This window comes from Terrapene carolina, unplaced genomic scaffold (assembly GCF_002925995.2).
Source record: "Terrapene carolina triunguis isolate 2854851 unplaced genomic scaffold, T_m_triunguis-2.0 Scaffold42, whole genome shotgun sequence".
Classification (NCBI taxonomy): Eukaryota; Metazoa; Chordata; order Testudines; family Emydidae; genus Terrapene; species Terrapene triunguis.
In genome coordinates this window covers 19,623,581-19,649,221 of record NW_020664393.1, presented here as the reverse complement: position 1 = coordinate 19,649,221, position 25,641 = coordinate 19,623,581, and the positions used below count along the sequence as shown (strand labels likewise).

General features: G+C 45.6%; 1 protein-coding gene across 2 annotated transcripts in view; it reads left to right on the top strand.

The window, feature by feature from the left end:
- The window catches only part of PM20D2 (peptidase M20 domain containing 2), a 44,930-nt gene extending 21,804 nt beyond the window's left edge, over nucleotides 1-23,126 (top strand). The window contains exons 5-7 of one of the 2 annotated variants that reach the window (XM_024202734.1): nucleotides 13,020-13,155; nucleotides 16,847-16,954; nucleotides 21,766-23,126. In XM_024202734.1, coding sequence (XP_024058502.1) covers nucleotides 13,020-13,155; nucleotides 16,847-16,954; nucleotides 21,766-21,965 — 444 coding nt within the window. In that variant the 3' untranslated portion in view covers nucleotides 21,966-23,126. Of the gene's footprint in view, nucleotides 1-13,019; nucleotides 13,156-16,846; nucleotides 16,955-17,310; nucleotides 17,417-21,765 lie in introns of those variants that run through there. The other variant, XM_024202735.1, reaches the window with a different exon arrangement.
- Nucleotides 23,127-25,641: the final 2,515 nt, after the last annotated feature.

Below are 25,641 nucleotides of genomic sequence, written 5' to 3'. Positions count from 1 at the left end.
TTTTTTTATCCTGTGCTTACCAAACAGGCTCTGCCTTTGTAAATTCCCCTTTTAAACCTAGTTTTTAATGTTTTTAAATGCTTTTTTATTCACTTTTTTACCATGGGCTTACCAATCAGGTTTTGCCTTTCCCTTTTTAAACCTAGTTTTCAATATTATTTAACTCTTTTCTTAAACTAACCCTTTAAAAATAAATGTCCTTTTTTCTTTAAGTTCTATCTTTCTATTCTTTCATAACCTGCCTTTACCAGCCTCTTTTCTTGAATAACTTACCTCTCTTCTGTCAAATTTCCTTTTTTCTCTAAACCTTACTCAAACTTTTTTTCATCTTTAAACTCTCTCACTCCTTTCAACCTTTTTCTCTCAATGTAACCAAGCACAAACACACACAACACATCCCCTATTCAAACACCCACACCCACACCCACACACAATTTTTAATGTTTTTAAAGGCTCTTTTCTTAACCTAGCCTGGTATTAAATAATGTAAAGGCTTTTTTATTCACTTTTTTAACCCTGTGGTTACCAAACAGGCTTTGCCTTAGTAAATGCCCTTTTTAAACCTAGTTTTCAATATTATTTTACTCTTTTCTTAAACTAACCCTTTAAAAACAAATATTTCCTTTTTTCTTTAAGTTCTATCTTTCTATTCTTGAATAACCTGTCTTTACCAACCTCTCTCCTAACTCAACCACCCCAAAGAACCTTTCTTTCCTTTTTTCCTCTAAACTTTACTCAAACTTTCTTTTTTCATCTTTACACTCTCTCTCTTCTTTCAACCTTTTTCTCTCCATGTACCCAAGCACAAACATACACAACACTTCCCCTAGTCAAACACATACACACACAAAAAATTTCCAAATGGTCGACGGCGCCAAACTTTGGCACCACTGGAAACGGGGTGGGAAGGCGGGACATAAACCCTAATTGGGCATACAGACCTGTCAAAATTGCATGGTGATGAGAGCTATCAAGCAGTATACTACTGATGTGTCAGACCACAGAGGCTAGCCCAGAGGTCGGCAACCTTTCAGAAGTGGTGTGCCGAGTCTTCATTTATTCACTCTAATTTAAGGTTTCGCGTGCCAGTAATACATTTTAACATTTTTAGGAGGTCTCTTTCTATAAGTCTATAATATATAACTAAACAATTGTTGTATGTAAAGTAAATAAGGTTTTTAAAATGCTTAAGAAGCTTCATTTAAAATTAAATTAAAATGCAGAGCCACCCGGACCGGTGGCCAAGACCTGGGCAGTGTGCCACTGAAAATCAGCTCACGTGCCGCCTTCGGACAAATGTGCCATAGGTTGCCTACCCCTGGGCTAGCCCATAGCTGACAAGTCACAGCCAAGAAGCAGGTGTTTGTGCCGTGCCTTTCGCTCAAGCTGAAATGTATGGAATGAAATGTTGCAATCAAGCCCCTCTGCTTTTTTCAGCAGCATCACCTCTTGCAAACAGAAACCACAATTTTACACATGGCTCAATGCAGCAGATACCTGATGTTGATCTTGCTTGCAAATTCATTTTTGAAAATCATAGTCTAAACTGATGGGGAAGTGGTTTGGATTATCTGTTCTATTTCAGGCATTCTAGCAGGAACAGAATTGCAGGTCGCTTAGTGCAGTGGCTCTCAGCCTTTCCATACTGCTGTACCCCTTTCAGGAGTCTGATTTCTCTTTTGTACCCCAAGTTTCACCTCACTTAAAAACTACATGCTTACAAAGTCAGGCATAAAAATACTAAAGTTTCACAGCACACTATTACTGAAAAATTGCTAACTCTTATTTTTGCCATATAATTATAAAATAAATTGATTGGAATATAAATACAGTAGAACCTCCGTTACGAACATCTCAGGAATGGAGGTTGTTCATAACTCGGAAATGTTTGTAACTCAACAAAACGTTATGGTTGTTCTTTCAAAAGGTTACAACTGAACATTGACTTAATACAGCTTTGAAACTTTACTATGCAGAAGAAAAATGCTGCCTTTAACCATCTTAATTTAAATGAAACAAGCACAGAAAGTTTCCTTACCATGTCAAATCTTTTTTTAAACTTTCCCTTTATATTTTTTTAGTAGTTTACATTTAACACAGTACTGTACTGTATTTGCTTTTTTATTTTTATTTTTTTAATCTCTGCTGCTGCCTGATTGCATACTTCTGGCTCCAAATGAGGTATATGGTTGACCGGTCAGTTCATAACTCTGGTGTTCATAACTTTGAGGTTCTACTGTATTGTACTTAGGTTTCAGTGTGATACTTGAGCCTGTTTTTCACTTGTGAGTCTTGTCTGAAGCCCGAGGCCCCCTGCCGAGGGCTGAAGGATGTAACTTAGCTTTGCGGGGTCCCCTGTGGCTTGGGGCCCCAGGCAGTTGCCTTGCTTTTCACCTTCTAATGCCGGCCCTGCACGTGCAATTCCCCCTAAACCTGTCACATGATCCCTCTGGGAGTCGCTACCCCCAGGTAGAGAAACACTGATCTAGATGAGTGGAGTACTCCTTGGAAGATCTCTGCGTACCCCCAGGGGTACGTGTACCTTGGTTGAGAACCTCTGAGTTACACTCTGAGCATGTAGACAAGACCTACCAGCCAGACATCTGGGAAAGAATTCTCCGCAGTAACTCAGAGCCTTCCCCATCTAGTGTCCCATCACCACCCATTGGAAATAATTGCTGCCAGCAGTTGCAGATTGGCTACATGCCATTGCAGGCAGTCTCATTATACCATCCTCTCCATAAATTTACCAAACTCAGTCTTGAAGCCAGTTAGGTATTTTGCTCCCCTTTCCCCTTTAGAAAGCTGTCCCAGAACTTGACTCCTCTCATGGTTAGAAACTTTTGTCTAATTTCATGGCTAAACTTGGTGATAGCCAGTTTATATCCCTTTGTTCTTGTGTCCACATTAGCGCTTAACTTAAATAACTCCTTTCCCTCGCAGACATAGCAGAATGAGATCTTCATTGAGAGTGGAGAAGCAAGTGGCAAATAGCATTCTGGAACTTGCTATGCTAGATTGCTGCTATTTAGGGGGAAATCATTTTGGAGCTGGAAAATAAATGCTTGGGGTTTGTTGGAATTATTTATATTTGAAATTATTAATTTTAGTGTCTGAAACCACCAGACACAAATTTAACTATAATTCCTTTATTAAATCCAAAGGCCAAATGGTATTTATACAATTGCTTTAAATGTGTAACTGCCTAAAAATAAGCAGTCACTACACCTAATACAGTAGCAAAATATTTATAAGCATATGAGCAATATACTTACAAATAGGCCGGAGGAGGGATGACATCACATTCTGGTGTGCCCCAGAATGGTCAGGAAGGGTCTGACAAAGAACGTTCAAATTTATCTCTCTTCAGACACTTCATTTAATTTCAGCTTTATCAAAAACCCAATTTGAATCAGTTCATCCTTGCTACTTTCCTTTCTCCAAGGCCTTCCTTTCTTATCTCCTTCCCCAGTCGTCCTTGTTTAGCAGTAGAACAGTGGGAAGATTTATGCTTGTTTCTTTTAAGACAGTTTTCCTTTGTCTTATTACTGCAGCTTTTCACTTACTTTTTGGACCATACATCTTTCCCACACTGTAAGCAATATTACTTATTCTCATGACCTTTTACTTGCTGATTGGGGCCTTTTCTATACCAGCCACAAACCACAAAACTATTTTCTTAACTAAACGTAAGCTAACTTTAACTATGCCCACATGGCTATTGTCATACAAGTGCGTAAGGCCATTAGTCATCTTCTGCTATGGAGGACTTGATATTTGGCAATGTGCAGGACATAGTGGATGGATTTTCTGCGGTGGGGTTCCCAAACTGCAGTGAGGTGATAAATGACATACATATCCCTATTTTGGCACCAGACATCCTTGCCACAGAGTGCATCAACAGGAAGGGCTACTTTGCTACGTTTATATAAGCGTTGTTGGATCACTGTGGATGTTTAATTGATATCAGAGGGGGTTAGTCAGGGAAAGTGCATGACGTGCATATTTAAGAACACAGGAACATTCTTTCCTGACTGGTTGATTACAATTGGTGATACTGAAATGCCAACAGTGATTCTGGGGATCCAGCCTACCCTTTGCTCTCTGAGCTCAGGAAGCTGTACACTGGCCACTTTGACAGCACCAAGGAAAGATTCAACTACTGGCTCAGCAGGTGCAGAAACCAGTTGAATGTGCTTTTGGTACATTGACGGTACGTTGGTGGTCGTTACTCACTAGGTTGGATCTCAGGGAGAAAAATATTGTTGTGGCCTGAATGACATCTGTGAGGCAAAGGGGAAAAATCTGCTGCCAGAGTGGAGGGCTAAGGTGGCTGAGTTTGAACAGCCAGACACAAGGGCCATTACAAGAGCTCAGTGTGGAGCTATGTGGCTGAGGGAGGCTTTGAAAGAGAATTTAATGGTCAACTACAGTAGAGTTCTGTGCCTGGGCCTGAAGCTTTGGGTGCTGTTAGGAATTATGTAGTGTTTGCGCTACCTTTATTAATATGGCTGGGTGATTTCCTGAACCTATAAGTTCTGTGGTGCTGTACATTTATAAGCACTGGGTTCTTAGATTATTGCTATGCATTCGGAGATGTTTGTGAACTAATAATGATAATTTTATTTTTCAAAAAAATAGAAGTTTGTTTTTTTGCACTGTTTTTGCCACTCTGTGCAGAAACAGGCAATGCAATACAAATTTTTAAGATAAATTAACGGAACAGAATTTTAAAATTGGAAAAACAGACAAATATTTGCTATTTCAATGCATAAATGTAATCTGTTTTGGCCACATATACACTGACCTGTGAGAACCACAGTTGGTCTATGTGAAGCCAGCGTTTTCCTTGCTGTCCCACAGGATGGAGTGGTAGGGGTAAGGCTGCAGCCTGTGATGCCCTGTGATATGCTGAAGGATGTTGGGAACTCCTACCATGGAGTTCTCCAAGGTCTGCAAAGGGCAGAGAGCCTGGGATTTTTTGACCTGTCTGTCCACCAGGGTCTGTAGCAGCTGAGTTTGCTGACTGAAAAAACCCTTATGTCCTGGTTCATTTTTCCCTCTCCTTGTCCTGGGCTTTTCTCTTGTCCACTCTTTCCTTCTCTGTGCCATCTGCCATGTTGGCCATCCAGGTCCTTTGTTCGCACTCTGGTGCAGCACTGGCTTGCAGGATCTCACTGAACATCCTTTTCTTTCTCTTTGTCATCAGAATCGGGTGTTTTGTGGGTGTGGAAGGGGCATACTTTGAGGCCGCAGCAGCTGCTGATAAAAAACGACATATCATTGGATATACCCTGACAACAGAAAGATAAATTTAAAAACTCCCTTCCTTTTTTCCCATAAAAACTTTTAATAAGACATGCTTATTGACACTTAAGCTTTGGAGCAACTCTTCACAGCCCCATTCTCCAACCCCAGCCATGGTAAGCATAGCCTGCTGGGAGCGGGGAAGGAATCCTCAGGAACAATAACGTTTTAGTCCCTATTGCATGGGTATGAGTAGAGAGCAATGGCACTGAATATTTCCACAGGCAGTGGTGGTTTTAGTGGATCTCTCTCTCCTGCGAGTAGCAAAGGAGCACAGCTGCTATTGGTGTCCTGAAGCTGCCTGGGCCTATATGCCACTAGCCTGTTTACTGCAATGGTAGCAGCCAAACTCATTGTGGAGTGGCATGGGAAAGTGTTCTGCAGGGGAAGAAATAAGGCTACCATTCCTAGAAATCTTTGGGTGAGGATTGTGGAGTGTGTTCATGAAAATTCAATCCGGATCTCTCAGGAAGATACAAGGGACAGTCCTTATGTACAAATCAAACTGCTCTGTGTGGCCTCTCTGCATACAAAGGAATGGAAAGCAGATACCAGCTATACCTCTGTTTGTTGTATTGCTGTCTCCTTGTACTAGTAAAAGAATAAAAAGCCAGTACCTGTGTCTTGTTAATTTGGGGTTGGGCTGGGTGCCATCTTTAAATTTAAATGTAAGGAAAAATGCATGCCCATGTTATCTAAGGTCCCTTCCCCTTCATCTGGCTCGTCTATACTTTGACTGGTGACACTGTCTTGGTCTTCTCCAAGGTATCCATGGTGGTCTGCAGAGTGCTTGTGGTATCTGTCAGACATGGCATGCAGCTCGTTGTAAAACCAGCAGGTCTGCAGCTCAGCACCAGATCAATTGTTGTCCGCCCTGATCCTGTAGTTTGCCTGGCGCAGTTCCTTCGCTTCCTGATGCTGATCCCTGTCATACCCCTTTGCTTGCATCCCCTATGCAGTCTTTTCTTAGATGTCCACCTTTGTACATCTGTTTTGTAGCTGTGCTTGCACAGTCTCTTCTCTTTCCACAGACCCAGGAGATCCAATATCTTTTGTCTGCTTCAGGCAAGAGCACGTCTATTGCATGGAGCCATCATGATCAGTTGTGTGCAGCTGCCCAACAAAGGAGAACTGCTAGGTGTGCTCACCATGCTGGCCAATCAGGAAAAGGCATTTCAAAAATAACGGGGGTATTTTTGAGGAAGTGTGTGGTTTCTGATCTCTGTGACTCTTGGGCAATGGAATTCACCATTATGACCACAATGGTCACTGATGCAGGGAATGGGGCATTGTGTCAGGGTCGATGGAGATCAGTCAGTCTCTACACTCGTGCTGCATCAACCTCAGTAGGTTGACCATAAGTCATCAGTTTTTGGGATGGGGAGTGTGGTGGTTTTACTGTTACTGTAATGGGGCACTTATTTTGGCCGAAGACCAATTTGAGCATAGACACATACAGAAATAGGTCAACGTAAGGTGACTTATGTTGAGCTAATGTTGTAGCATAGACCAGGCCTTGATAACTTCTGTTCTTCGAGTGATTGCTCATGTGTATTCCACTATAGGTGTGCATGCTCGCCACGTACACCAGTGCCAGAAGTTTTTCCCTTAGCAGTACCCGTAGTGGGGGAGCCCCGCTGCGATCCCTGGAGTGGTGCCTGTAGATCGCGCCATAAAGGGGGCTGCGTGCTCCCCCCACCCTCAGTTCCTTCTTGCCGCCAGTGAAGGTAGTCGGAACTTCTGCTCCAGCCTTAGCTGCAGCACTTATAGCCTTAGTGGTATCCCTTTCGTGAGTGAACAGTTTCTCTAGTGCTTAGCCTGGCTCGGGGCATGCCCCTTGGCCCAGGCTTCAAGTCGTGCGACTCTTGTCGCAATCCTATACCCAGAAGCGATCCACATTCCCAGTGTCTTCGCTGTCTGGGCGAGGCTCACCTCAGTGAGCGTTGCAAGATCTGTAGGTCGTTTAAGCCTCGGACGAAGTGAGAACGTGAGATCTGACTCCGATCCCTTCTTATGGAGTTGGCACTGGCCCCGGCACCGACGCGTTGACCCGACCCAGCGCAGGGCACCGAGTCTTCGGTGCGCAGTGAGGCACCATCTACCAGTCGGCACCGCTCCCCGGCTAAGAAGCAAGGGAAGACTCAGCAGCGCTGAGATAAGGAGAGGGGTGAGGCCAGACCCGAGTTGGGCAGCCCATGATCCCCGTCGGGACCTTGACCTCCGACTCAGGCTGAGCGGAGTAGTCCGGTTCCGTCTGCGCGAGCCTCTCCTGAAGTGAGGATGCCTTCAACACCAGAGGCAGCCCAGGCCACGTGCGACATCCTCGCCCTACCGGTGCCGGGAAAGCCACCTCACTCAGGCCCCCGGTCCCGAGGGAAGCCGCCCTTGGGCGCACATCAGCCCTCCCCGGAGGCATCGGAGACGGAGGTGCCTTCCCGGGTTGAAGGTCCTGCCCGAAGCCCGCGACAAACTTCCACCCCGCGGGCCGGGTCTTCTGGGAGTGAGTCTGACTCCTCCGGTCGCAGGGACCGCAGGCGCCAGGACAAGAGGCGACGCCGATCCTCTTCTAGCCAGAGTGAGAGGAGCGGTCCTCGATGCCGATGGCACCGGCACTCTTACTCCAGCACCCGCCACGATAGACGCCGTGCTCGGAGTGCATCCCGGGCATCCCCAGCACCGCGACGTCGTAGCCCCGGTCGCCGATGGGAGTCGAGAGACAGCACCTCGGAGATTTACCTGTCCTCATCGTCGAGGTCGAAATCTCGGGGCCGGAGACGTCATGGCCGGGACCGTTCCAGCTGATCGTATGGCACCGTGCGCTTGTCAATGACCTCAGCGTCAGCGCCCAGCCGCCCCTCTCCGGGCCGCAGCGCAGGAGCAAGCGGCTCTGCCGGGCCCCACGCGTCTCAGTGGCAGGGGGCACCCTGGCAAGGACAATGGTGCCAGTGGGCACCGTGGCCCCCGTGCCGGGGCCTCTCGGGTCCACTCAGCATCTCTGCCTCAGCACTGTGACCAGGCTGCGGACACCGAACCACCGGGCCCGGGTCCAGAGTTCGGCCCAACGGTGCCGCCGGACACTGAAGGCACGGTGCCAGCTGCCTCCTCGGCACCGGACGAGTCCATTGCGGTGCCACCTCCTATCTCTCAGGAGGACTTTAAGGCTCATCAGGGGCTGCTTAGAAGAGTGACATCGAACCTCCAGCTCCAGGTCGAGGAGATGGAGGAGCCCTCGGACACTTTATTCAATGTCTTGACCTCTTCGGCACCGGGCCGTGTGGCCCTTCCTCTGCACCAAGGGGTGGCCAATATTTCCACTGGCCTTTGGCAGACCCTGGCCTCCCTGGGGCCTATTTCGAAGAAGGCCGAGAGGAAGTATTTTGTGCCCACAAAGGGGCACGAATACCTCTACACCCACCCGGCCCCGAACTCTCTGGTGGTAGAGTCCGTTTACCACCGTGAGAGGCATGGCCAGCCCGCGCCCACCCCCAAGGATAAGGATGCTAGGAGACTTGACACCTTTGGAAAAAAGGTTTATTCCTCGGCAAGTTTCCAGCTCAGAGTAGCTAACCACCAGGCACTGCTGAGCCGATATGATTTTAATCTGTGGGGGTCCCTCCCAAAGTTTGAACCCCTCCTTCAGGACATGGACAAGAGGGAGTTCCGGGCCTTGATTGATGAGGGTGTGGCGGCGGCCAAAGCAGCCCTCCAGGCGGCTTCCGATGCAGCGGACACAGCGGCCCGTTTGATGGCTTCGGTCATCTCCATGCGAAGGGCGTCATGGCTATCGCTGTGGGGGCTGTCCGTGGAGTCCCAGTCCATCATGCAGGACCTGCCGTTCGACGGGAAGGCCCTGTTCGCAGACCAGACGGACACGCGTCTGCATGGGATGAAGGATTCCCGCACCACCCTGCAGACGCTAGGCCTGTATGTCCCGCCCGTCAAGGACAAGCCCAGGCCTCAAACCTCAGCTCCCCCGGCTTGGGGCAGATACGAGCCCCCGCCCAAGAGGCAGAGGGAGCAGAGGCGTAGATCCCAGCGCCAGTCCCGTTCGGCCCCACGTCCTGGCCCCTCGAAGGGCAAGAGGCCAGGGAAGAGGCGTTTTTGACTCGTTGCGGGGGGTCACCGGGCCTGTTGCCAGGGAAACCCCCCAGTTAATAAAGTTGAGTTTTGCCAACCGTTTATCTGCCTTCCGACTACAGTGGTCCCGTATAACGTCGGACCGATGGGTCCTCAGCACCGTCTCCCAGGGGTACAGGTTGCAGTTCGTTTCGCCCCCTCCCCACCATCCTCCGTTCTGGGAGCCGGCCGGGGACCTGGAGCATGCCCCCCTTCTAGGCCGGGAGGTAGCGCGCCTCCTCTCCCTGGGAGCTGTGGAGAGGGTACCTCGGGAATTCCAGGGCAAGGGATTTTACTCCAGGTATTTCCTGATCCCGAAGGCGAAAGGCGGGCTCAGGCCCATCCTTGATCTGTGGAATCTCAACCAGTTCCTGGTTCGTTGCAAATTCCGCATGGTATCTCTGGCCTCTATTATTCCATCCCTAGACCCGGGGGATTGGTTCACGGCTCTGGACCTCCAGGATGCGTATTTTCACATCCATATTTTTGAGGGTCACAGGCACTTCCTCCATTTCCTAGTGGGTCAGGACCACTACCAGTTTACGGTCCTTCCCTTTGGCCTTTCTACGGCCCCCAGGGTCTTTACAAAGTGCATGGCAGTGGTGGCGGCCCACCTCAGGAGGAAAGGGCTGCAGATCTTCCCCTACCTCGACGACTGGCTGCTCAAGGGCAAGTCTCAGGTGCAGGAGCAAATGAACTTCCTGCTAAACACTTGCGCAGCTCTAGGCCTAGTGGTAAACGAGGAGAAATCCACGTTACTCCTGGTTCAGCGCATACACTTCATAGGGGCGCTGTTAGACTCACGGGTGGCCACGGCTCTCATCGCCTCGGTCACGGCCTTCCCGGTAACTACGGCACGGGTGTGCCTTCAAATCCTAGGCCATATGGCAGCATGCACCCATGTGGTGCGACATGCCAGGCTCAGGATGAGGCCCCTTCAGCTCTGGCTGGCCTCCCGGTACTCCCAGGCCAGGGACGGCCTGGATAAGGTCGTCACATTGCCACCCACGGTGGTGGCAGACCTGCAATGGTGGTCCCTCCCGAGCAACATGCTTCGGGGTATTCCCTTCCGAGAGCCCCCTCCCTCACTAGATCTGGTGTCGGATGCCTCGGACCTGGGATGGGGAGCCCACGTGCGGGGCTTCAGGACCCAGGGCATGTGGTCACCCGAGGATCTGGCCCTGCACATAAATGTCAGGGAGCTCAGGGCCGTGCGCCTGGCATGCGTGGCCTTCCGCCAGTACATAGGGGGGAAGGTGGTCAGAGTCCTCACGGACAATACGACCGCAATGTATTATGTCAACAGGCAAGGGGGAACACATTCCGTGGCCTTGTGCCAGGAAGCCCAGCTTCTGTGGGAGTTCTGTATAGCCCACGACATCCTCCTGAGGGCCTTTTACCTGCCCGGCAAGAGCAACACGCTCACGGATCACCTGAGCAGGGTTTTCTCCCAATAGCACGAGTGGTCCCTGCACAGGGAAGTGGCCAGGTGCCTCTTCCTAGAGTGGGGCACTCCCCAGGTAGACCTGTTCGCCACTGCCCAGAATCGCCTATGTCCACGATTCTGCTCCAGGGCGAGGGTGCGATATCGGACGCGTTCCTGCTCCAGTGGTCGGGGCCCCTGTTCTACGCCTTCCCGCCTTTCCCCCTGATAGGCAGGGTCCTACAGAAGGTGAAGTCACACGGGGCGCGGATTATCCTCATAGCCCTGGACTGGGCCCGTCAACATTGGTATGGGACCCTACTGCAACTCTTAGTGGCCCCCCCCTTGCAGGCTGCTGCTCCGCCCGGGCCTCCTCTCCCAGGAGGAAGGTCATCTCCTCCAGCCCAACCTGGCCGTGCTCCACTTGACAGCGTGGCTGCTCCGTGGTTGAATGAGGAGGAAGGGAGATGTTCTGAGGATGTGAGACAGGTCCTGCTGGAGAGTAGGAAACCCACCACACGTCGAACCTACCTGGCCAAATGGTATCGGTTCTCCATGTGGGCGAGGGATAGGGGCTCCTCTCCCTCTTCTGCATCTATCTAGCTCGTCCTCGATTACCTCTTGTCCCTTAGGACCCAAGGGCTGGTGCCCTCCTCGATCAGGGTGCACCTGGCGGCCATTTCAGCTTTCCACCCCCCCGGTGCAGGGCCACTCGGTGTTTTCACATCACATGACGTCCCTGTTTCTAAAAGAGGTTAGATCAGGCATTCCCTTACGCCAGACCCCCGGTCCCGCTCTGGGACCTGAACCTAGTGCTCTCCCGCCTCACAGGGCCTCCTTTCGAGCCTTTAGCCACATGTTCGTGATCCCACTTATCGTGGAAAGTGGCATTCTTAGTGGCTATCACTTCAGCTTGCCGGGTCTCGGAGCTCAGGGCCCTGACCTCTGCACCACCGTATACAGTCTTCCATAAGGACAAGGTTCAGCTGCGCCCTCACCCTGCCTTTTTGCCGAAGGTAGTCTCGGCTTTTCACATGGATCAGGATATTTTCCTCCCGGTCCTCTGTCCTAAGCCCCATTCCTCCAATGAGGAACGCTGCTTGCACATGTTAGATGTCCGCAGAGCGCTGGCCTTTTACCTAGACAGAACCAGGCCATTTAGGAAGTCCCCCCCGAGCTGTTCATTGCATCGGCCGAGCGCACGAGGGGGCGACCAGTCTCCACCCAGCGGATCTCCCGCTGGATCACCTCGTGCATTCTCACCTGTTACGACCTGGCAGGGGTTCCCCCGCCTCCTATAGTGAAGGCTCATTTGAAGAGAGCTCAGGCCTCATCAGCGGCCTATGTGGCTCATGTCCCTATTCAGGACATATGTAGGGCTGCTACGTGGTCCTCTGTCCACACCTTCTCCTCGCACTATGTGATCGTCTCCCAAACGCGGGATGACGCAGGGTTTGGTAGGGCAGTTCTCCGCCCGGGTAACCCTTAAAACTTAACTCCTACCCACCTCCATCAGGTATAGCTTGGAGTCACCTATAGTGGAATACACATGAGCAATCACTCGAAGAAAGGACAGTTACCTGTTCCGTAACTGGCGTTCTTCAAGATGTGTTGCTCAGGTGTATTCCATATCCTGCCCTCCTTCCCCTCTGTCGGAGTTGTCTGGCAAGATGGAACTGAGGGTGGGGGGAGCACGCAGCCCCCTTTATGGCGCGATATACAGGCGCCACTCCAGGGGTCACAGCCGGGCTCCCCCACTACGGGTACTGCTAAGGGAAAAACTTCCGGCACCAGTGCACGTGGCAAGCACACACGCCTATAGTGGAATACACCTGAGCAATACATCTCGAAGAACGCCAGTTACGGAACAGGTAACTGTCCTTTTTCTAAAGATGCTTTCCACCAGGATTCTTGCTTCTGGAACTTGGCTTCCTAGTGTGAAACTGTCAGAACTCCCCCAACTTTGTTTTTGGTCCAAGCAGTAATTGACTAAATGCTGACAGTCAAAGGCTCACTCCTTTTGAAAAGAAAATTACGCTCTTAAACTTTGCTCTCAATATCCATAGGCTATAAAATGTAAATGAAGTGTTGATTTGTTTAAAAACATGACCTATTTGGTTAAACTTAGCTTTGTATTGGTATGGAAATGTAACCATTCTCTTTTCTTGGTGAGGTGGAAATCAAAGGTGGAAGGAATGACTACTACAATGTGCTTCAGAACAAGAGCTTGCAGAAAACTTACATAGAGAATGGAAAAGAGCTTGGAATGGAATTCCTTGCAGATGAGTCTTTTTTGAATGGTCCATCAGGTAACTGTGGAACTTGTTTTTATCTCATTTTTGAGGTGAGATCTCTCAAAGGTTGCTTTGACTATTAGCTGACTTAAAATGTCAGAACTTGATCAGGATTTCTTATTAACTGCATATATTCCAAGTGGAAATGGGGGCATGAGGGGAAATTAAGTGAAGATAACTGATCAGTAAGGAAGGCAAATGAGTAAATCACACTCTTCAAAAGGACTATATTAACCCATACTTTCATGTTGATTACTGCAAATTTGTTTGTATAGGTGAAACACCAAGTTCTAAAGATGAAAAGCAAAGTGTTGCTTTTTTCTAAAAATCCTAAATTAGACCACAAAATCCCCCCAAAACATATCTATCACTGACACCCAAAGTGTGTAGAATTTAGTAAGGAAATGCTGGGGAGATTCTCACTGCAGAGTCTTGGCCTTCCATCACAAAACAGGTGAAATGCCCAAAGCTGTTAAATTCTTGCTACCATTGCCTTTATGGACCAAGAGAAAGAGCATGAATTCCCTACTAGTGGTGTTCACTCCCCCTCCTGATCTTTAACAATTGCCCTCAGAACCTTCCAGCTTTGACCATGGTCCCCTGCAAAAGCTGCCCATCTCTAGCTACTCTTGCTCTAGCTTTTCTTCATCCCATCCAGCATTAATGGCATTGGATATCTTTTACTGACTTCCTCCTGGCCTTCATTCAGATTGGTGGGTCTTCACAACTTTTTGTGGTGTTCTTTCATTGTCATGGTGGGAAATGAGAGAAACCCAGGAACTCTGACTTAGGAACTGGCCTCTGGAGACCTTGAAACTCAAGTTTCTCTATGGCCTGGCCTTTGTTTTGTGTATTGAGTGTTTCTGTCACTATTTATAAGGTCTCTGCTTCTTTTAAGGTAAGAGGCTTAATGGCTTAAAGGTTGAATGTGGATTCAATATATTCTTTTAGGATATCTGTTCTCACAATTGATAGAGAAGGAAGACACGTCAGTTGCTTCTGCAATGTCTGTACCACAGAGAAGTCAAATGTGCAAATCTGCTTGCAGGTGTTGCCCTAGGAGGTTAAGCAGGTTTTGAAGAATTACTCTAATCCCTCAAATTGCGCACTTCAATACTCTGCTTATCTGGCACAGAACTAGCCTCGAGTGAAGGAGAAAGCCCTAAGTGTGAACCTGATCTGGCTTTGACTTGGTGCCATTATGGCTTTCAGTGCCATGACCTGATTCCCCTTACACCCTGTGGTGTAGCTTCACTACAAGATCTTTTTTATTCCTTCAAGACCAACAGCTTCGTGTGCATGAGGCCCCAACAATTGAGATGATAGCATACTTTGACTTGTCAGAATGAAGCAGAGCCTCCACATAAGACACTGAGGCAGGTTGCGAGGGAGCCAGCAGTTCTCGAAAACATCACTGTTAAAAGCTAGGACTCCATAGTGAAGCTTCTTGAAATCTTTGGATTTTCCCTCCTCCATTCATGTTTGTGAGATAGGTAGATGATAATTACTGGGTTCTATTATATGCTCAGTGATCTGACCAAAGTTTCAGTATTCGCTTCAAGGCACACTTCTGCCCCTTTAGTAGTTGGACCTTCTCTGTTGAAGTAGGCACAGAACTGTGGCCACAAAGGCTGCATCTCCACAATGGAGACTGCCACAAGCCAATGTTAATGTTTCCTGAATCAAATTTGACTACCTAGGCAGCAACTAGAAAGGTCAAGCAACTTGTGTGACAGCAATCTGATTAGCTGGTGGCAGAGTCCTGTTGCTTGGATGCACAGCGATCGGAAGACTTCTGATAGAAATAGTATTCCTCTATAGAGGAACACAAGATGGTGAAAAGAAGGGAAAAAATCTAACATTACCCAGTTTTTGAAAAAGTTTTCTGATAGCATGGTTTGAGTTGATAATGGTGTCTCAACATCTGGCTACCTTAGGCTCATCACAAATAATTTCTTTCTAAGTTAGTAGTGAAATGATCTTCAGAAGATGGGTTACCTTTTTACCTCTTTGCCAGCAACAGCAAGAAAGATGCCTATAGTTCTGCTCCAAAGGAGGTATGCATAGGAAATCTGTAATGGATCACTTCTGATGTGCTGGGGCAAAAAGTAGTAGGATGTCTCTGACAATTTCATGTATTCTTCTAATGATCAGAAAAATAAAACAAGACAGGTTAAAATTCTCTTAATCTGATTTGAGCTTGGCAATGCGAGCATATAGAACTCCTGGAGCCTCCATTTTGTCTCCCCAGGTCTCTGAACTGTTGACTAAGAAGATGGTCTGACAATCTGAGCCATTGGACCTTAAATACATCTGATATGTGCTATGCCAAAATGGGGGTTTATTCAGACCACACTACTAATGTGGGAAAGGTTCATTGTTTGGGCAAGAGATAACAATGTTTCTGTTCTGCTTCCATTTTGTCTATTGTGGACTACTTGCTCCACTTAAAGTCTTATACTTTCTGTTCTCACTGTATGAGATGAAGATTCTCAAGTCTCTTTATTGGCAATCGCTCTATCGCCTTCCAAAGGAAAGTTGTAGTCTTTAAGACTTAGTGGTGGATTGACTGAAGGAACTAGTAATATCTTCCTTCCAGTCAAAGACCTTGTCTTGACATGGATCTGTCAGTTCTTGATAGAGGTATTTTTTGAGTCTGAGAGAACCCTTTATTTAATCTGTCCTCAAAGATAAATTTTCTAATTCCGGTCACAGTTGTGAGAAGAGGTGAGCAGTGAGTTCTAATAGGAATTCCTCTTTCACAAATTCTTCCCAAAACCTCATTCTCACCAGGGGAAAACTAGATTCCATATATGGATAGAACATGTCATTCAGCAAGTAGGAAACACTTTGTAACTCTTGAATGATCAGTATGAAGGGAATCCCGTTTCCATTCAGCACCTGTCTAAATGGCTCATGCTGTGCATTGAGATACTATGCTTACCTCAAGATGTTAGAACTCCCTTGACCAGGGGTGAGACCCTCACTGATGGCATGTGTCTAATGTTCCCATTGTAAACATCTACAGGACTGCTGTGTGGCATCTTTATAAAACATTAATCTCTTGATTTGGCATCTAGAAGTGACCTTACTTTCCAAGGGCTCTTCTGCAATCCTTGTTTCGCTAGAATTCCTCAGCCCTACTTTGAGTTGTACAGTTTGCTTAGACTCCCACAAATGAGAATAGATAGAAGCCACAGAAATTGCTGCTTACTGTGGTATCAAGTTCTTCAAGAATGTTACTTTTGTGTATTCGCACTTGAGGGATGGCACCAGCCTGGTGCTGCTGAGCTTTGGAAGCCTTCTAGAAAACAGGAACTAGTGGATCTCCGCAAGTACCTGATTGTGGGCACAGATCCTTGGGCACAGTGGTTATAGAAGGCTCGCGTATCTCCAGTCATCTCAAATCCTGCCACTAACCCCAAGGAGGAACGGATCCCTATAAAACTCTGCACTTACTGATCTGTGTGGTAAGGAGGCACTGTATTTGAGTGAACTTGTTCCATGTGCACTGCTGTTAAATAGAAGTGCAAAATCAAGTAAGTATTGACTCATGTTAGTAACATGACCAGATATGATGTTCTAGATAGTGGTACTGTACTGTTTTACTACAGTTCAGGTGTGTCTCCCAGATTTTTTTTATTTGTCTTAAAAGCTGTACATTATAATATTTGTTCATTGAGCAAGCTTCTTTGTCTCTTCCTAGGTTCCACTGACTTTGGGAATGTTACGTATGTGATTCCTGGGATTCATCCCTATTTTTACATTGGCTCAGATGCATTGAACCATACTGAGCCATACACTGCAGCTTCAGGTAATTGCTTTTGAAGTGAACAGGGCTCTAATTTATAGGTGTTCTTTGAAACTTTAAATATAGAAGAATGTCCACTAACACTTTATGGTTAAAGCCACATTCAATAAAGTACTAGTCCTAAAGTGTGCCTCATACAGTTTTGAAGAATGTCATCCTATTTTACTTTATCTCTCCTATAAAAGGTTGCCTTTAAAAGTTGCATTATAGGATGGAAATTGAACAGCTATTAATTAGCTTGCTAGAAATATTCTTGCAATTGTTTGAGACTAATGTACTCCGATATAAGTAACCGTTAAGAGGATGTATATAAAACATTGGTTTTGATCCATTAGTATTTACTGTAAATTAACCAACAGTAATCCACCAAAATACAAACACTTGGCAGAGCTGGAGATGCAGAAGATTAAGTGCTTGTCAAGTTTGGGCACTGGTTTTGAATCCTGCTATGGTAAGCCTGTAAAGTTTTAGGTGCTCAGGTATTAGTGATCACATAATAAGTACGTAGATAACAATGGTATTTATTCAGTAAATATTTCAAGAATTGACTGTGTGCTCTTTTTAAAAAAAAAAGATGGGATCAAAGAGCTATACAGTTGTTCCTCAGTTAAAAAGGTAACTTTTAAAGGCTGAAACAGCCATAGAAACTAAAATTGGCTGGAGAATACTTGTCATATTTTTCAAATTGAAAACTGAGTGGTGGTAGGTGTCCCATATTTAAGGTTGAAGCTAGCTTCCTGTTAGAAGCCTGACTTCCTTCTTCAAGTTTGTGCCCCACAGTTATTCAGAAAGAAATCTGGTCTTTTTGAAATTATGCATGTTGCATCTTAATTTAGTTGAAAATCAGGAAAGGAATTTTTAAGTTATGGTGGTCTGAAAACATACCCCAGGTTAACTTTTTTGAAAACTCTTTAAATTGAAGTTTATCTCTGATATGGCTTAGTCTAGAAACTCTCCTTTTTGTTTGAGTTCCCTGAGATGTCTTTCAGTATTTTTGAGAGGGTTAACGCATGATGCTTTGTATGTTAAGGAATTTTTGCCCTAGCTTAAAATGTCTTAATCTTTCTGTTGCTGTCTGGGTTTTTGAAACCAGGCTGGAAGCTCTGGTTTTTGACACACTAAATGTTAGTAGCATTGCCGCCTAGGCATTCCAGTCATTTGTCAAACCATAACTTAGACTTCCTGGAGTGCTGGTCCCTATGTGTATTCCACACATGGGCATGCATACATACCCCCGAGACCAGGAAAATCTTGCAAACAGCCTCCGTTGGTCTGCACCTTTGCCCTAGTTCTCCTCTTGCTCTGCACCAAGAATATAAGGGGCAGTGTGGACCAACTGCCTCTCAGTTCCTTCTTCCTGCTGCATGGCCTGAGTCAGAATCCTCCAGTGTCCAGAAGTATCTTTGCATCAAGTTTGTCTTCATCTCTGTAAATATAATTGAATATAGTTCATTAGTGATTTTTTTAGTTGTATAGTTAGTGTAGCTTATTTTACTCACCCCGATGACCTTATTTTGTCTCCCCTTTCAGGAGTAGGACTCTGCCAGGAATTCTGGGATTTGAAAACTCTGTCTCCTTCCCCTGCTATGTCCCATTCAGTGATGACCACCAATGCTCCCTTTACTGCCTTGGAGAGGCTCATATCTCTGCCAAGTGCAGTATCTGTTGCTCAGTCCCACCCTGAGGGGAGAGTAGAGTTCTGACGGAGGAAGTAGCTCATGGGGAAAAAACCATGAGACCCCAGTCAGATCCAGGCCAGGGAGTCTGCCTTCTCTGCATCATCTGGAGACCTCAAGCAGTGCCCCTCTGAACATGAGCTCTCAAGTAAAGGCTGGCTCAGTTAAAGACCAATTGTTTCGGGCTTCTCACGGGTATAAAAACATGTCCCCCTCTAATCCAATGTCCAGGAGAAGGGATTTTTTGTTTTGTTTACTTCTTCCAAGTAGGGTGAGTCTTTGTTTGCAGGTCCCAAGAACTTTAGTCGGCCTAGGCCTTTCAACTATGAAGGGAAAGCAGACCAGAGCAAAGCCAGTGCTGACTGCAATCTCTAATAAGTCAAAGGACCATCAACTGCCAATACCAATGAAGAGCTCCAGATAGGACCCTCTCTCCACAGCAGTACCCAGGCAGTCCCAAAAGGACACACAGAATCTGTAATGGCACTGGATCTGGCGGAACGACAACCGGGTCTCCTTGTACTCCAGGAAGAACTGTGACATATTCTACCACAAAGGATATCTTAGTCTTCCTGGTCCTCCAATCTCCTCTACTTTCAAGCCTGGTCCTTCTGAATTACATATTTATCCCAGAAGAGGATGCGCCTGAAGAAGTCATTCCCCTATTTCATCCACAAGCTGGAATTTACTCCCACTGATACTGGCAGTACCACCATTGGGGCTAGATCTGGCCTTCTTGTTGGCTGAATCTGATGCCTAAGACGAACAGTCAACTCCTCAACTTTGGGAGGTTAGCACAGACAGGGCTTCCAAGAGAACCTAGGTAATGCCCTAGGGTCCACCCCAATCAACCTTTGACCCTTCAGATTGGCCCTATTGGGAACCCTGGGACCCTTATGCACAATACCCCAGATCCATATGCTCTACCAGAGACTCACACCATCCCTTTCCTTTTGGATGACAGCAGCCAGCTCCACAGGATACGTGGAAGAGGAAGATTATGAATTAGATCCACCATGTGGTACCCCCAAGTATATTATCTTCCTCAATGGATGAGGCAATTGCCCCATCTTCAGCCCCTCTTTCCCCCCCTCCCCTGCCCCCGTGACCATAGGCAATAACAAGGACTATTGTAAAGGGTGGCAGCAGAGCTTCAAATTCTATTAAGGAAGTTCAAGATATTCAGCCCAAGCTCTTGAGCATTCTGCAGCCCACCAGACCCAGTTGGCTAGCACTCCCAGCAAATTCCATATGGAACCAGTTGGAGTCGTAGGGCATGCACCCGCAACGTGTACCTCTATTCCTAAAATGGTTAAGAAGCGCTACTTTGTGTCTGCAAAAGGAGCAGAAATCTTGTTAACTCACCCTGACCCCAGACTCTCTAGTAGTACAAGCAACTATGGAAAGATTAAGGCAGCAACACCCCAGGGCTGCTCTTTCCAATAAGGGAGCTAAACATCTTAACCTTCTGGGGAGGAAGGTATTGACATCCACCTGCCTCCTATTCAGAATTTCTAACTACTAGACCCTGTAAGTGAAATATGATTTTATGAACTATTCAGTTACTAGATTTCAAAGATAAACTCCCCAGGACAGGGCTCAGTTCCCCAGCCCTTTGTTGAGGAAGGTAGACGTGTGTCTGAAACCTCGCATTCTGCAGTGGATGCAGCCGATACCACATCAAAATCTATGATGACTGCAATAGTAATTCAGTGGGAGTCATGGCTCCACTTTTTGGGGTTCCCCAGGGAGGTTCAGAACAGCATAGAGGACTTGTCCTTTAAAACCAATCTCTTCAGTGAGAAAACAGATGTCTTTACACTTATTTAAAAAAAAAAAAAAAAACCACACACTCCAGGTCAACCTTCTCTTCCCTGGGCACCTATATTCCAGCTCTGAAGAGGAATCACCACAAACAATCATATACGCAAAGGGCTCTTCCACAGCCTTTCTACTACCAATGACTGTACAAACCACCCTGCAAGTGACAAAAAGGTCCAGAGGCCAAGATAGGCAGGAAACAAGGAAATAAAATGCCAAAACACTTAATGCAGAGTTAAGATTAAATTGCATCATTTATCTGTATGCATTCCAGCATGGCCCCTTCAAGCATGTTATAAAAATGGAGTGGCAGAGAGGAGGGTGGAACTGGTGGTGTATGCGGCTGGATGCGCGGGGCTGGGAATGTGGAGGCAGAGCAGTTTACTGCGTTTACTGTTAGATGTAGCTGAACTGAATGGTGGAGGGATTAGCTGGAGCAGATTGGCACAGCTGTCACTGTGATATGCAGAATAGTGCATGTGTACCTTGAGGGATCAACTATGCCTCATTTAGTGCTGAGTTCTCTAGGCTGCGCTAGTAGCGGAGACCAACAGTGGTTTTGTCATGGGGATTGTCAACATGGGGGGTCTGGCATATGTGACCCTGGGGCTTAGTGAAGGCAGTGTGTCAGAAGCAGTCCTCTGGGCAAGGGTGAAGGAGTGGTAACGTTTGTCACCCAAGCTAAAACTGAGTTTTGCCTTAGCCAAAATGTCCTACAGTTGTCATGTGTTCTGGTTCCAACCCATTCTGGATAGAGTGAGAGAGAGAGAGAGAGAGAGTGTGTGTGTGTGTTGGGATGTCACTTGAGCACAGCAGAGTTAAAGCTGCATTGCAGTGGTGGCATGTACTGTAAATTTTTATTTTCTGCTTTTCAGGTTTAAGGTTCGCCACCCCACATTCTAGAAGGGTGAGAGGCACCACTGGGCAGCCTTACCTCCTTTAATGAAGTGTTTGGGCATTTATTTTTAAAGCTATGTTCTCTCTGCTTTATTGTAGAGCTTATCATAAACCCTCTCCAGTCCCTTCTGCCTAGCTTCCTGTAACAGGTTTAGAAAAAAATCTACATACTGACAGGATTATATGGCACTGGGAAATAGATGGGATCCCTCAGTTGTTCATTTCCAGGCATTTTACGTTCTACAAGTAGGACTTTCTGTAAAACAAGTAATATTAGTTTTAGTTAGATGTCACTGAGACTTTGACTTTTTTAAGGTTGTTCTATTGCCAATAATATTAATTTATTTGAATGCTTTGCTGTTGTACAGATTTTCGGTGGCTAGATTTTTAACCTGAAGTGGTGTTTTGGTTTTACCACAGGGTCTCAAGAAGCACAGTTCTACACTCTACGTGCAGCAAAAGCTTTGGCAATGACTGCACTAGATGTTATCTTCAAGCCAGATCTGTTGGAAAAAGTCAGAGAAGACTTCAGACAAACAACTCTAAAAGAGAAAGGCCACTTAAATGTAATGGAACAATGCAAAGAATCTGGCACAGCGGCAGCGTGTGCAACACGTTAAACAAAACTAAAACCTAAATACTTCCATGTTAACGGAATAAATGTTCTACTTGAATTCTAAAGGAGGCAGGACAGATTTCTTAGCTGGAGGAAGGTTGACTTTTGCCTTTTTTTTTTTTTTTTAAGGGATGTAGGGAAACCAAATGGTCTCATTACTTTCAAAAAAAAATTTCCTCTTAAAAATAACCATGTAGTTGTAATTTTGCATGCTATAAAATGATACACGCTTTTTGAATCTATTTGGATGGTTGATCCACAGTGACAGACAATTGGTTGAATGCTTTTGCACAGTACTTCAGTCTACAGCTACAACATCCACATTTCAGGTTAAGATGGCAGAACCATATAGAAAAGCTCACCTATTAAAAATACCCTAAATACATTGACCTGTCATGGTAAACCTTTTGTGGGGAAGGACTGGAGGAACCATGTGTTGAAATCTGTACAAGATGTATAACAACCCCATCCCCTAGCTAAAGTACAAACTTTCAGGGGAAAGTAACATACCAGAGAGGGTAAATCTGTACACTTGAGCCAAAATAGGGTGCCTAAAATAAAATTATATGTCGGTGCCTAAATTGATAGCCTTATTTTTCAGTGGTGCTGAGCTCCTAGCATCTCCCACGGAACTTAATTGGAACTGAATGCTTCCAAAAATCAGGGCTTGCTCATAGGAGTTCAACGTAGGTCTTGTCTGCAGGAGAAAGCTGCACCTGTTTAAAGGTGTCAATCTTTTTTTAAAAGCCAATTCAGTTAAACTAGTACAAAAGGCTTCATAGACACTCTTTATATTTTGGTTTAACTTAAGTTTAATAATCTGTTTAAGCTAAACCAAAATAAGTGTCCACACAAAATTTTGCTTAAGTTGGTTTAAAAACAGCTTAAATTAAAACCAGTGCAATTTTCTCAAACTCAGCATCAAATCTATTTTTTAAAAATTTTTTATTTATTTTAATTCTTAGCCCTGGTGCTTTGTCATACAGAAATAGTCTCCCCAGTTCTCATTCCTGTCAATTTCCAAATCATGTGTTATTGAAAGACTAGGATTCAACACTAACGTAACCAAGCAAAGAGAACAGCTGCGCAAAATGGAATGTACACCTCTACCTCGATATAATGCGACCCGATATAACACGAATTCGGATATAATGCAGTAAAGCAGTGCTCCGGGGGGCAAGGGGGAGAGAGCTGCGTACTCCGGTGGATCAAAGCAAGTTCGATATAACGCGGTTTCACCTATAACGCGGTAAGATTTTTTTGGCTCCCGAGGACAGCATTATATCGAGGTAGAGGTGTAATTGGTATTCTTTCAGATACATGTCTGATTTAGAGATTTTTTTCCTAATGTTGATGGACAATGGAGTAAATTATATACACCTACTCTTATATTTACCCATGTACTTAGTTTCTCTGGTAAATCATAGAACAGTGTTTGTCTGTTCAGGACTTTCTGGAAAACATTATACAAAGTTAAATCACAGAACTTTTGTATTCAAAATGCTGCATGTAATACCAACTGGAAGCTAAGTCCCATACAATTGCATAGCAAATGAACATTTCCATAATCATCTTGTTTAAAAGTTACTTAGATAATAAATCTACCATTTTTTCTTCCTAGAGAAACGTCAATACCTCTGCTGATGTTACACCAGGGATTGGCAACCTTTGGCACGTGGCCCACCAGGGTAAGCACCTTGGCGGGCCGGGCCGGTTTGTTTACCTGCCCGTCCACAGGTTCGGCCGATCGCGGCTCCCACTGGCCGCAGTTCGCCGCTCCAGGCCAATGAGGGCTGCGGGAAGTGGCATGGGCCGAGGGATGTGCCTGTCAGGGGGCTTACCCTGGCGGGCTGCATGCCAGAGGTTGCTGATCCCTGTGTTCCATTCTCTAGTTTAGAGCACATGCATTCTTTTCCCTTTGATCTTTCAGAAATTACGTTAGGCTACACTATAAAATAGTGGGCCCTGGATTTCTTCAGACCTTTAAAAAAAATATTGTAGTATCTCAGTATTTATCCAAACACTTCAGTCACTGTTATCAATAGTCCATTGATCCTTTTAGCTAACAGTATTTGTCCTTGGATTAATAGGAGACTGATTCTTCATCTTATAGTCAATTAAGATCTTGCCTGTATCCAAAGTTTTACAGGTTTTGGATCAGCAGATAAAAATATTGGTTTCCCTGAAGTTCTTCAAGAATCCATAAGCCCCACTGTGTCAGATAAGGATGTACAAACCCTTATCTCACAGCATTCCCCTTGTTCTGACTGAGAGAATCCCAACCCAAACCAGCTAAAAGCTAAACATAAACGTTTATATTGTCTGTAGCCTTTAGAGATGACAATGCTGCTCTCCCACTTGGTCCATTTAAAATGCACCCTGCTGGGACCATAGGTTGTTCTAACTGGAGGTTTCCTTAATGGATAAAACTGAAACCACTCTCCTGTTTCAAAATTGTTTAAAGTATTGGGGAGGCATCCCTGACAGCAGATTTATCTTGTGGTCTTGCGCTGATCAAGTGGAAAGGCCAAAGGTTCAAGGGGCAAAATATTATAAATCTAGGACTTCATTGAACCTTTGGCCTTTCCAGTTGATCAACACAAGACCAAAGGAAAAATCTTCATGCTTGATTGGCCTTCGTGGGTTGTTTTGTTTTGTTTTTTTGGTGGTATCTCCTTTAGAAATAGTCGTAAGTCCTCATTGAGGTATGAGAGAGAGAGAGAGTGGGTGGAGGTAATATCTTTTATTCGACCAACTTTTGTTGGTGAGAGAGACAAGCTTTTGAGCTTACACAGAGCTCTTCTTCAGGTCTGGGAGAGCTCTTGGTATGCTCGAAAGCTTGTCTCTCTCACCAATAGAAGTTGGTACAGTAAAAGATATTACCTCACCGACCTTGTCTCGCTAAGATCCTGGGACCAACACAGCTACAACAACACTGCATACAACAATTGTGAGGTATAGGTAATTCATATTTCTGCTGCCCTATCTTGTAGATAAGTAGGGGACCTTTTGTTTCAAGTGTCTGACACATTTCACTAACACTGGATTCAAAACACCTACATTAAACGGTTTAAGAGTTGCAAAGACAGAGTGTTCGTTTCTCCCCTCTACTCTCTACCAACTGAAGCACAGAATTAAACTTCTAGTTCTTACAGGGATTTATCTGTTCTACCTTCTCTACAGTGGGTTGGGTTCAAACAAGTGCTGGTACCCTTTGCAGTTTTAAGCCTTTTTTGTTCTGCAGAGCTGTCAACTCTACTTGAACCTGTAACTTGACGTCATTTTTCTAATTTAGTGTGATGTGTAAGGAACTAGTTTTCTTTCAGCATTTAGTTCACACAGATTATGATGTTCATTTTCTACTTGTGTGCATCCTATTTTCTGCAGCAATAATAAACCAATTTTGAAAGAATTAATGGACTTCAGGGCAAGTTAACTGTAGGCCTGGTTATTAATCTGTGCACACTTTATCCTGATATAATGCTAATGCACAAATGTAGCAATAACACTTTTAAGCCATCTGCAGAAATTATTCTGAGAACTTTACATCTGAGCCCCAACATTGCAATACTATGTTTTGATGCTTCCTGGCATTTTGCATTATGATATAGCATCAGTATTGGATGATGATGTTTAATTGACATAACATTGCAAACCTTACAAGGCCATTTCAAGATGTG